Source organism: Nematostella vectensis, chromosome 15 (genome assembly GCF_932526225.1).
Source record: "Nematostella vectensis chromosome 15, jaNemVect1.1, whole genome shotgun sequence".
NCBI lineage: Eukaryota > Metazoa > Cnidaria > Anthozoa > Actiniaria > Edwardsiidae > Nematostella > Nematostella vectensis.
In genome coordinates, this window is record NC_064048.1 from 9,085,881 (window position 1) to 9,098,817 (window position 12,937).

Here is a 12,937-nt window from a genome sequence, read left to right on the forward strand (position 1 = left end):
GAGAGATGACATGGAGGCCTACTTACCCGCTCTATTCAGTGGAGAAATGGCATGGAGGCTTACTTACCCGCTCTATTCAGTGGAGAGATGGCATGGAGGCTTACTTACCCGCTCTATTCAGTGGAGAGATGGCATGGAGGCTTATTTACCCGCTCTATTCAGTGGAGAGATGACATGGAGGCCTACTTACCCGCTCTATTCAGTGGAGAAATGGCATGGAGGCTTACTTACCCGCTCTATTCAGTGGAGAGATGGCATGGAGGCTTACTTCTCCGCTCTATTCAGTGGAGAGATGGCATGGAGGCTTACTTACCCGCTCTATTCAGTGGAGAGATGGCATGGAGGCTTATTTACCCGCTCTATTCAGTGGAGAGATGGCATGGAGGCTTATTCACCCGCTTTATTCAGTGGAGAGATGACATGGAGGCTTATTTACCCACTCTATTCAGTGGAGAGATGGCATGGAGGCTTATTCACCCGCTCTATTCAGTGGAGAGATGGCATGGAGGCTTACTTCCCCGCTCTATTCAGTGGAGAGATGGCATGGAGGCTTACTTACCCGCTCTATTCAGTGGAGAGATGACATGGAGGCTTATTCACCCGCTCTATTCAGTGGAGAGATGGCATGGAGGCTTACTTCCCCGCTCTATTCAGTGGAGAGATGGCATGGAGGCTTACTTACCCACTCTATTCAGTGGAGAGATGGCATGGAGGCTTACTTACCCACTCTATTCAGTGGAGAGATGGCATGGAGGCTTACTTCTCCGCTCTATTCAGTGGATAGATGGCATGGAGGCTTACTTACCCGCTCTATTCAGTGGAGAGATGACATGGAGGCTTACTTACCCGCTCTATTTAGTGGAGAGATGGCATGGAGGCTTACTTACCCGCTCTATTCAGTGGAGAGACGATGGCATGGAGGCTTACTTCTCCGCTCTATTCAGTGGAGAGATGGCATGGAGGCTTACTTACCCGCTCTATTCAGTGGAGAGATGGCATGGAGGCTTACTTACCCGCTCTATTCAGTGGAGAGATGACATGGAGGCTTATTCACCCGCTCTATTCAGTGGAGAGATGGCATGGAGGCTTACTTCCCCGCTCTATTCAGTGGAGAGATGGCATGGAGGCTTATTTACCCGCTCTATTCAGTGGAGAGATGACATGGAGGCTTACTTACCCGCTCTATTCAGTGGAGAGATGGCATGGAGGCTTATTTACCCGCTCTATTCGGTGGAGAGATGACATGGAGGCTTACTTACCCGCTCTATTCAGTGGAGAGATGGCATGGAGGCTTACTTACCCGCTCTATTCAGTGGAGAGATGACATGGAGGCTTATTCACCCGCTCTATTCAGTGGAGAGATGGCATGGAGGCTTACTTCCCCGCTCTATTCAGTGGAGAGATGGCATGGAGGCTTATTTACCCGCTCTATTCAGTGGAGAGATGACATGGAGGCTTACTTACCCGCTCTATTCAGTGGAGAGATGGCATGGAGGCTTATTTACCCGCTCTATTCGGTGGAGAGATGACATGGAGGCTTACTTACCCGCTCTATTCAGTGGAGAGATGGCATGGAGGCTTACTTACCCGCTCTATTCAGTGGAGAGATGACATGGAGGCTTACTTACCCGCTCTATTCAGTGGAGAGATGGCATGGAGGCTTACTTACCCGCTCTATTCAGTGGAGAGATGGCATGGAGGCTTATTTACCCGCTCTATTCAGTGGAGAGATGACATGGAGGCTTACTTACCCGCTCTATTCAGTGGAGAGATGGCATGGAGGCTTACTTACCCGCTCTATTCGGTGGAGAGATGACATGGAGGCTTACTTACCCGCTCTATTCAGTGGAGAGATGGCATGGAGGCTTACTTACCCGCTCTATTCAGTGGAGAGATGACATGGAGGCTTATTCACCCGCTCTATTCAGTGGAGAGATGGCATGGAGGCTTACTTCCCCGCTCTATTCAGTGGAGAGATGGCATGGAGGCCTACTTACCCGCTCTATTCAGTGGAGAGATGGCATGGAGGCTTACTTCTCCGCTCTATTCAGTGGAGAGATGACATGGAGGCTTACTTACCCGCTCTATTTAGTGGAGAGATGGCATGGAGGCTTACTTACCCGCTCTATTCAGTGGAGAGACGATGGCATGGAGGCTTACTTCTCCGCTCTATTCAGTGGAGAGATGGCATGGAGGCTTACTTACCCGCTCTATTTAGTGGAGAGATGACATGGAGGCTTACTTACCCACTCTATTCAGTGGAGAGACGATGGCATGGAGGCTTACTTCTCCGCTCTATTCAGTGGAGAGATGGCATGGAGGCTTACTTCTCCGCTCTATTCAGTGGAGAGATGACATGGAGGCTTACTTACCCACTCTATTCAGTGGAGAGATGGCATGGAGGCTTACTTCTCCGCTCTATTCAGTGGAGAGATGACATGGAGGCCTACTTACCCACTCTATTCAGTGGAGAGATGACATGGAGGCTTACTTACCCGCTCTATTCAGTGGAGAGATGGCATGGAGGCTTACTTACCCACTCTATTCAGTGGAGAGATGGCATGGAGGCTTACTTACCCGCTCTATTCAGTGGAGAGATGACATGGAGGCTTACTTACCCGCTCTATTCAGTGGAGAGATGACATGGAGGCTTACTTCTCCGCTCTATTCAGTGGAGAGATGACATGGAGGCTTACTTCCCCGCTCTATTCAGTGGAGAGATGACATGGAGGCTTACTTACCCGCTCTATTCAGTGGAGAGATGGCATGGAGGCTTACTTACCCACTCTATTCAGTGGAGAGATGGCATGGAGGCTTACTTACCCGCTCTATTCAGTGGAGAGATGACATGGAGGCTTACTTACCCGCTCTATTCAGTGGAGAGATGACATGGAGGCTTATTTACCCGCTCTATTCAGTGGAGAGATGGCATGGAGGCTTACTTACCCGCTCTATTCAGTGGAGAGATGGCATGGAGGCTTACTTCTCCGCTCTATTCAGTGGAGAGATGGCATGGAGGCTTACTTCTCCGCTCTATTCAGTGGAGAGATGGCATGGAGGCTTACTTCTCCGCTCTATTCAGTGGAGAGATGGCATGGAGGCTTACTTACCCGCTCTATTCAGTGGAGAGATGACATGGAGGCTTACTTACCCGCTCTATTCAGTGGAGAGATGGCATGGAGGCTTACTTCTCCGCTCTATTCAGTGGAGAGATGGCATGGAGGCTTACTTCTCCGCTCTATTCAGTGGAGAGATGACATGGAGGCTTACTTACCCGCTCTATTCAGTGGAGAGATGGCATGGAGGCTTACTTCTCCGCTCTATTCAGTGGAGAGATGGCATGGAGGCTTACTTCCCCGCTCTATTCAGTGGAGAGATGACATGGAGGCTTACTTACCCGCTCTATTCAGTGGAGAGATGACATGGAGGCTTACTTACCCGCTCTATTCAGTGGAGAGATGGCATGGAGGCTTACTTCTCCGCTCTATTCAGTGGAGAGATGGCATGGAGGCTTACTTCCCCGCTCTATTCAGTGGAGAGATGGCATGGAGGCTTACTTACCCGCTCTATTCAGTGGAGAGATGACATGGAGGCTTACTTACCCGCTCTATTCAGTGGAGAGATGGCATGGAGGCTTACTTACCCGCTCTATTCAGTGGAGAGATGGCATGGAGGCTTACTTACCCACTCTATTCAGTGGAGAGATGACATGGAGGCTTACTTACCCACTCTATTCAGTGGAGAGATGACATGGAGGCTTACTTACCCGCTCTATTCAGTGGAGAGATGGCATGGAGGCTTACTTCTCCGCTCTATTCAGTGGAGAGATGGCATGGAGGCTTACTTACCCGCTCTATTCAGTGGAGAGATGGCATGGAGGCTTACTTACCCGCTCTATCAGCAGTGGAGAGATGGCAAGGAGTCCTACTTACCCGCTCTATTCAGTGGAGAGATGGCAAGGAGGCTTACTTACCCGCTCTATTCAGTGGAGAGATGACATGGAGGCTTACTTACCCGCTCTATTCAGTGGAGAGATGGCATGGAGGCTTATTTACCCGCTCTATTCAGTGGAGAGATGGCATGGAGGCCTACTTACCCGCTCTATCGGCAGCGGAGTAGCATTCACACTAACTGCCACTGACACTGGCCAATTGGTGTACATCTGCTTGTCTTCGTGGTGGTAACACTTGAACTGTAACTCCAAGTCGGGTCTGTATCAAAAGCAATTACTCAGTCAAAGACTGTGACAATGTATATAAAAACAATAGTAGTTTTTAAAGGACTAGCAATAACGCACAGGCGTAAACAGGATTGGCCAAGGGGGAGGGGTGCGGGTGCGCAATCATAGGTAAGACATGGAAAAATTTAGTATTTTAAGATTCCTTAATAAGAAATGGCCATCTTTTGGCCACCAAGGGGGGTGCGCACACCCCCCCCCCCCTGTGCACGCGTCTGATGTAGAGCAGTAAAGGGTAATAATTAAATCTCAATCAATAAAAATTAATCTATGGGCCAGCGCCAAAAGCTAATTTTTGTAGCCATAGACAATATGTACATCTTCCTGAACTGGCTGCTGTAATGAAGTGTGTCTTAAGAGGAAACATCCGTAAGACATCCTTATCAATAGCGGTAAAATCATGATACTCGAGAACATGTGAGATTCACAGTTTTGATTCTAAGAAGGGCCATATGTCTTCACAAGCTGAGTCATTGAAATATCTTAACAGTCAGTAAAGCAAAATTATTGTACTTCTACCAGTAGGGATGCCGATTTGGACAGTGGCCTGCATACGAAATGTCTTGTCACAGTACAACTTTCGTAGTCGAGCGTTGTAGCACACAACCTAATCGTGCTGTCTAAACCAGTCTTGAGTGCGAGCTTTAAGAAATATGCACATCTCACCTCATCATTAGAGTCTGATGAACTGATTCTCTTAGGTGGAACACGTGGTTGCTTACAGCAAGGTTGTGCTCCAGGCGGAATGGGGGCAAAACGATACCATCACGGACCGGGAACGTCAGCCGAATAACGTCATTTTCGTCTTAACATAAAACAAATTGGAATGCCTTAGAACTGAACTGCCACTGGGATAACATCAATTTGTGATACCAGACAAGTTTAAAACATTTAGTATCTAACATATGTATTCTAGTTTATTCTAAGTCTAAGTATTTGTTTTTATTTTCATTTTATGTCCGCAAAAAATGTTTCAAATTGCAGGAAAATTTAAACAATCAAACAAGAAAAAAAAACTCTCATAATCTGTTCGCTAATTCATGAAAGCATGGATAAATTAATTGATGCGATATTCCAAGTTCCGGGATTCCATATAATAAAGACCACTTACTTCGTATCCTAGGCTTGACATCTTCCATGGTCCCTTGTGGTGATGCTGTTGCTGCAGGAATTACTGACGTTGGGGGTTTCGTGTCATAGTTAAAACCACCCATCCCGTCAGTAATACTCATGTACGGACTGCCCATACCCACAGGCGTAGTAGGACCTGCTGTGGGCGGAGACATGGCTGCGGCCATCTGCATAGGCGGCTGTTGCGGGAATGGAGCAGCGCTCTTTCTTCTTCTATTCTTGGGCCCCGGTTGAGAGGTGGGGGTTCCTCCTTGCATGGGATGTGGGTACATGCTCATCTGATTGTTCTGAGGGACACCCCCCATTGCTGGGACCCCCATATTGGGTCCCATGTTATTCATTGGTCCGACTTGTGTAGGAGTGACTACTGGCCCACCTTGATTTAGCTGTGAGAATGGATTTTGGTTCATTGTGGCGGCTGGGGTGTAGGGAGGGGGAGGGGTGGGCTGCTGCTGGTAGCCGCTTTGCTGGTAACCTGCTGGCTGCATTTGGTAACCCATTTGCTGCAACAAGACCAACCCAACTTATCTCAGTACAGGAGTCCTTTGCTTTGACGTTCGTTTGTGACAAGGAACTTGACGAGATGGTGCAGTGCTCAACTCAAACTTTCCATTAGAGAGCTACATGGTTTTAACTTTTATAATGGCAAGTTGTCAATGATTGTCTTGAAATCCTTTTGAGGTCCTAGTCGATCATATAACTGAGCTTGGAAAGTCTTTTAGACAGCTTTGAGCTTTAAGTAATGTTTTGTTCAGCAAAGAGATAAAAATTGTGCAAAGACTTTCCTTGACAACATGTCACATTCCTTCATAAATGCATAGTGACTTGCTGTCAGAGGAGTGGGAGCGAGAACTGTCGACTGTACAAAGAAGTTTACCTGAAAGATACTACTGTAGTTCTATTTCGACAAAAACATATAGTAACACAATAACTCAATGTTATGCTTACCGGTCCTCCTTGATTGGGCATTTGGTTTGGCATTTGGTTCGGCATTTGGTTTGGCATTTGGTTTGGCATGTATGGCTGCTGTTGTTGCTTGTAATGCTGCTGCATTTGCGCTCTCTTCATCATGTATTCTTGAAGATACTGGTTTCGAGTCATCTGAGGCCGAGGCCCCTGAAAACAGTAGATGTCAGAACATTAGATACACAAATGTGGAAAGGTATCCTACACCAGTACGACTTACTAAGAGTCAATCGTACAGAAAGGTATCCTTACTAACAGTCAATCGTACACAAAGGTATCCTTACTAAGAGTCAATCGTACATAAAGGTATCCTTACTAACAGTCAATCGTACACAAAGGTATCCTTACTAACAGTCAATTGTACTGGGCGTACAGGGCTTAAATAGTTTTCTGAGCGTTTTTTATATAGAGAAGGAGTACTCAAGTTTGCAAAAGATTTGCTTTTTAAACATCATATCCAATTACTGTGCATAAACTCCTAGCAGAGTGTTGATCTTCGCAATAAGGGTAATTATTTAGTGAAAAGCGATGGAATCACTGCTGATAATGGTTTTGGGTGTGGATGTAAGTTTCCATCTGGCAGGGTTACCTTCATCATGTTTGGCGGCTGGTTGGGTTGCTGCATCTGGCTATGTGGCAGCGGCACCTGCTGATACTGCTCCGGAGAGTAACCAGGGTAGCTTGCACTTCGTTGGTATGGCGGAGGGGGGTGCTGTGGGTGGGGCACCTGCTGATTCTGGTTATACTGGTTTTGACCAGTTTGGTAGCCATACGGATCTAATGAGAAAGTAGAAAGTATATTAGTAAAGTAATGACATCCATTCTACAGATTTCCAAAATAGGAACAAACAAGACACAACTGATTGAGCTACTGTAATTAGGTGCGATTTTATTGACGTTTGTGCAGCATAACAACCTAGAACATAAACGCTATGATCCTAAAGTTTAGCAAGTCATTATCTCAGACAACAAACATGGCTTCAACAGCCACATATCTGAAAACCTATAATCATTTCACAGAAGTTAACAATGACCCCTAGATTTAAAGATGCTGAAAGGGTCATGTAATTTTTATCAATACAGGAACAAATCATAAACTAAAGCCCATCAGCGTCCACAAATTTCTAATTTGTTAGGGGTACATCTGGAACATGAAACCTACCCATTTGCTGTTCTTGTAGCGCAGCTGTTGCTGTTGCAGTGGCCGTTGCTGTAGCAGTAGCTGCAGCAGCAGCTACAGCTGCTGCAGCGGCGGCCGCTGCAGGATTAGCAGGAGCATTAGGGAATGGGGATGCATTAGGGGGGGCGTTGGGCTGTGATGGGTATTGATATGGCCCAGAATTTGGAGGGCCGTTTTGGTTAGCTGGAGAAGGGTAGCTATTCTGCCTCTGCATGTAAGGTCCATCTGTCATCATCCGCCGTTGTTGTGGGAAACCACCTAATCAAACACAGAGAATAAGAAACCTTTCGGTATGGACACAATTCCAAACAGACCATCCTAGGATGATTTTTCTAGGATACACATTGGAGTCAATTAGACATAAATACCAAAAAAACTAAATTACTAAACAACTATTTATTAGCTAAAGCCTGTTGAGAGAAAAGGAAGGAAACTGCTTCTTCTTGGCTTGCGTATGTTTCTTTTTTTTTACAAAAGTACCCTGAAAGATTCAGTGTCCTAGTACATTCTCTAACAGATAACAAAACTGAGCATCCCATAAGTCAAATCTATCATATCAAAATCCGAGCAGACGTAGCTTCAAGCAGTACCTAAAATGAACAAATCAATAACTTATACTCCATCCTATTTCCTTACCATATTGTTTTGTAGGATTGGCCGATGTTGTAGGGAAAGGATGCGTAACAGAGTTGACAGTGTTTGTTGTAGGGATGCCAGGAATCATTGAGTCATGAGTCATGTTTGGCATGCCGTTAGTTAGCGAAGACGTCACTCCCCAAACAGTGGTGACCACAGACAAGGCAGCTTGCTGTTGTGTGGTTTGCGGCCAAACAACTGTACCGGTGTCAGGACTGAAATCATAAGGCAAGATTATCTTTCCATGTTTTGTCAACAGAGTTTCTACACAAAAACGTTTTTTTCAGGGGGGGGGGGGGGGGTGGTATGTAGGGTCCACTTCTTACTACATGTAGTCATTAGAATAAATTGTTGGTGGCATATCAAAATGATTTCAGTTTGGCATTTACATCTAGAATTTCGAGTAAAAAAGTAGACTGCAAAAATTATGAACAAAAACCTGTAGGGTCAACAGTCGTCACAAATACATGCATAAACAAATCATAGATTGTATAAATCAATCTCTTTAATCTCTCAATAGCTATGTCATTACAAAGCTGTATGAATAGTAATCATTGTAATGGTTGTTCTCACCTATAACGTTTATTGAGTTTGAAGCTGTATTAGTCGTTTTATACGAATTATAATATAATCTAAGAGGGCGAAAAAGAAAAATTGATAACTTTAAATTTCCTGACGTTGCAGCGTATGCCATTAATATCAATACTGTACCAGTTTCACAGCAGTTAACTGCTTTAACTGTATACTAAATTATGTGATGGATTCAAATTTATAGCGGTATCCCCTTACCCAGCCCCCATGTGGTTCATGTCATTCATCTGTGGCGGCATTGCCTTCTGCATTGCAGGGTGGTACGATGTGTTTTTCTGATTTTCTGTGCGCTGTTTCTGATGCCGTAGCAGCAGGAGCCTGCCCAACTCTTCGCACCAAACAGACAGCATGCCTGCAAACGAGGCAACAGGGGTTAAGGCACTGGTATTTCATATCTGTTACTGTATACCAAGACATCTAATGACAACAAAACTCACCAGGCAACTGGGTTCATACAATTTAAAAAAATCTAATTTTAATGTGACTTACTTGCTGATTTTGGTGAAAACTTGTCCCTGTGCGCGGCACAGACAGCTAGAAGTCGATATCCTGAAAAAAGGACGAATTAATATCTGTCTTTGTTATTTGAGTAATAAAACAATATTTGTGTGCCCTCATTAGGCCATGAAAATCAAGGTGTTCGTTTGGGGGAGTTGAGGGCAGACCATTGGAGCATAGAGTAAGACTACAGGCCAAAATGGACAGAATCTTACAAAGAATGCCCTAGATAGAACAATAGGTGACTTGCGCTTAGAGATCACATGACCTTTTTGGGTTGTAAATTTAAAACAAAATGATAAAAAAAAAAATCAGAAATGACTGCGCCCCTCACCTCACCAGAGAACGACGAAGAAATAAAATCTTTAATAAAACTAAACCCTTTCTAAAAAAAACTGGTTGTTTTCGTAAGTGCTGAATAAGTTGCTTTTTGTTGCTGTTATTTTGCAGCTTAAAGGTTGAGTGTGTGTTAGTTTGCCACCCAGTCATGTGATCTCTTAGCGCAAGTCCCCTATTCAAAGATGCAGAGTCATTGAGGCTTGTTTTGCATGATGCAGTCCATACCGGGTCATAACATAGGACTTGGAATAATGGTGGGGAAAGGGGGGACAAGGGGGGCTCCACAATACAAAGACAGGGGGGGTGGGATGGGGGCACAAACCATCCATGCCCCTAATGATCATTTCCATATAATTTTAGATAAAATTGTGGCAGCACCCCCATAGGTCCCTTAAGGCTATATCCTACTATTCGGTATCTTTTTACGGCTCCATCACCCCAAAAAATTAATGTACAAAATACCTGCTGATTTGAAAAGAAGAAGGCAGGGTTTAGCAGACCTTGTAACTGTGTACCAGCTAAACAGCATGGATCATGGTTTACCTACCTAGATCTAAGTCATATCCTGGATTTGCTGCCACTCGGCTTACAACCTAATAAAAAACACAAGTTTCTTGTTACTATTTATTGTTATAAGTGTTTTTTGTTAATAATATGGCTTAACAAAAGATTCTTAAAGTAAAAGAGGCACCAAAATCCAAACTTTTTTTATTCTACTTGTTACTCAATCAAATTACTGACTTTTAGTTTTGCTATGTAACAAGAAGATTTCATTAAATTGAACAAGAACTTGTTGGCTTTATACATTCTGATTAATTCACAAAGAATTGCCAGCAAACACAGTTATGGATGGGCCAAGACCATATACAGCTTCACACTTACTGTTGAACAGTGCATGAGGTTGTCTTCAAACGGCCTCTGGAATGCCAACCGGTATGGATGGGCCAAGAACATAAACAGCTTAAAACTTACCGTTAAACAGTGCATGAGGCTGTCTTCAAATGGCCTCTGGAATGCCAACAGGTATGGATGGGCCAAGAACATAAACAGCTTAAAACTTACCGTTAAACAGTGCATGAGGCTGTCTTCAAACAGCCTCTGGAATGCCAACAGGTATGGATGGGCCAAGAACATAAACAGCTTAAAACTTACCGTTAAACAGTGCATGAGGCTGTCTTCAAACAGTCTCAGTCTCAGGTATGGATGGGCCAAGAACATAAACAGCTTAAAACTTACCGTTAAACAGTGCATGAGGCTGTCTTCAAACAGTCTCAGTCTCAGGTATGGATGGGCCAAGAACATAAACAGCTTAAAACTTACCGTTAAACAGTGCATGAGGCTGTCTTCAAACAGCCTCTGGAATGCCAACAGGTATGGATGGGCCAAGAACATAAACAGCTTAAAACTTACCGTTAAACAGTGCATGAGGCTGTCTTCAAACAGTCTCAGTCTCAGGTATGGATGGGCAAAGAACATAAACAGCTTAAAACTTACCGTTAAACAGTGCATGGGGTTGTCTTCAAACGGCCTCTGGAATGCCAACAGGTATGGATGGGCCAAGAACATAAACAGCTTAAAACTTACCGTTAAACAGTGCATGAGGCTGTCTTCAAACGGCCTCTGGAATGCCAACAGGTATGGATGGGCCAAGAACATATACAGCTTAAAACTTACCGTTAAACAGTGCATGAGGTTGTCTTTAAACAGCCTCTGGAATGCCAACAGGTATGGATGGGCAAAGAACATAAACAGCTAAAAACTTACCGTTAAACAGTGCATGAGGTTGTCTTCAAACGGCCTCTGGAATGCCAACCGGTATGGATGGGCCAAGAACATAAACAGCTTAAAACTTACCGTTAAACAGTGCATGAGGCTGTCTTCAAACGGCCTCTGGAATGCCAACAGGTATGGATGGGCCAAGAACATAAACAGCTTAAAACTTACCGTTAAACAGTGCATGAGGCTGTCTTCAAACGGCCTCTGGAATGCCAACAGGTATGGATGGGCCAAGAACATAAACAGCTTAAAACTTACCGTTAAACAGTGCATGAGGCTGTCTTCAAACAGTCTCAGGTATGGATGGGCAAAGAACATAAACAGCTTAAAACTTACCGTTAAACAGTGCATGAGGCTGTCTTCAAACGGCCTCTGGAATGCCAACAGGTATGGATGGGCCAAGAACATAAACAGCTAAAAACTTACCGTTAAACAGTGCATGAGGTTGTCTTTAAACAGCCTCTGGAATGCCAACAGGTATGGATGGGCAAAGAACATAAACAGCTAAAAACTTACCGTTAAACAGTGCATGAGGTTGTCTTCAAACGGCCTCTGGAATGCCAACCGGTATGGATGGGCCAAGAACATAAACAGCTTAAAACTTACCGTTAAACAGTGCATGAGGCTGTCTTCAAACAGTCTCAGTCTCAGGTATGGATGGGCAAAGAACATAAACAGCTTAAAACTTACCGTTAAACAGTGCATGGGGTTGTCTTCAAACGGCCTCTGGAATGCCAACAGGTATGGATGGGCCAAGAACATAAACAGCTTAAAACTTACCGTTAAACAGTGCATGGGGTTGTCTTCAAACGGCCTCTGGAATGCCAACAGGTATGGATGGGCCAAGAACATAAACAGCTTAAAACTTACCGTTAAACAGTGCATGAGGTTGTCTTCAAATGGCCTCTGGAATGCCCGTACATCTCCACACCACTCCAACAGCTCCCTGGCAGCAGTTTGAAAGCCTTGAGGAGATGACAAGTGGTTTTTGATGCAGTGCAGACGCTCGTTCGTCTGCTGGATGTGCCTTTCCATGCTAAGGGCCATTCCGGAACCTGAACATGAACCAATAATTACACATGCTTCCACTGTGTGGTATGCTAATGTGTTGGCAAGGACCCTGTACAATAGAATAATAGGCAGCTTGCAATCTTAAATCATGGGATTTGTTTAGTAATGTGATTTCTTGGTGCAAGTCACCTGTAAGAGTGACAAGTAAACACAGTCTATCTGATGAATTCCCCAAGAAGAAATAAAACGGGTGTTCTTAAAAAGAAATTTAACCTGAACTGATTCAAAACCTAGTGTTATCATCCATTCTAAGGGCAATTATGCAAAACACAAATAGTATACATTACCGTCAGATTGTATGAAAACATAATTATAACAATTATATAACCCATAACCATAAATGCATATATTTGCCAACAATAAATCAGCACATTTTCTCAATTTTTACTGATTCGACCATTTACTAGGGTTTCGTGTATATTGACTGATTTCAAACAATTTGACAAGATTGCCCTACAGATCAAGTAAACTGTATAATGGTATTAAGAGATAACTAAGTATTCATGCAGAAT

At 44.2% G+C, this 12,937-nt stretch overlaps 1 protein-coding gene across 9 annotated transcripts in view; it reads right to left on the bottom strand.

Moving 5' to 3' along the window:
• LOC5512444 (zinc finger MIZ domain-containing protein 1) overlaps nucleotides 1-12,937 on the bottom strand; it is a 50,369-nt gene that overhangs the window by 15,277 nt on the left and 22,155 nt on the right. For 5 of the 9 annotated variants that reach the window (XM_048722724.1, XM_048722725.1, XM_048722722.1 and 2 more), the window contains 11 exons: nucleotides 12,225-12,409; nucleotides 10,126-10,171; nucleotides 9,231-9,290; nucleotides 8,940-9,093; nucleotides 8,151-8,365; nucleotides 7,497-7,772; nucleotides 6,924-7,111; nucleotides 6,317-6,484; nucleotides 5,349-5,871; nucleotides 4,904-5,042; nucleotides 4,097-4,211 (listed from right to left, as the gene is read on the bottom strand). In XM_048722724.1, coding sequence (XP_048578681.1) covers nucleotides 4,097-4,211; nucleotides 4,904-5,042; nucleotides 5,349-5,871; nucleotides 6,317-6,484; nucleotides 6,924-7,111; nucleotides 7,497-7,772; nucleotides 8,151-8,365; nucleotides 8,940-9,093; nucleotides 9,231-9,290; nucleotides 10,126-10,171; nucleotides 12,225-12,409 — 2,069 coding nt within the window. Of the gene's footprint in view, nucleotides 1-4,096; nucleotides 4,212-4,903; nucleotides 5,043-5,348; nucleotides 5,872-6,316; nucleotides 6,485-6,923; nucleotides 7,112-7,496; nucleotides 7,773-8,150; nucleotides 8,366-8,939; nucleotides 9,094-9,230; nucleotides 9,291-10,125; nucleotides 10,172-10,550; nucleotides 10,592-11,252; nucleotides 11,273-11,342; nucleotides 11,383-12,224; nucleotides 12,410-12,937 lie in introns of those variants that run through there. The other 4 variants (XM_048722723.1, XM_048722720.1, XM_048722728.1 and 1 more) reach the window with 4 other exon arrangements.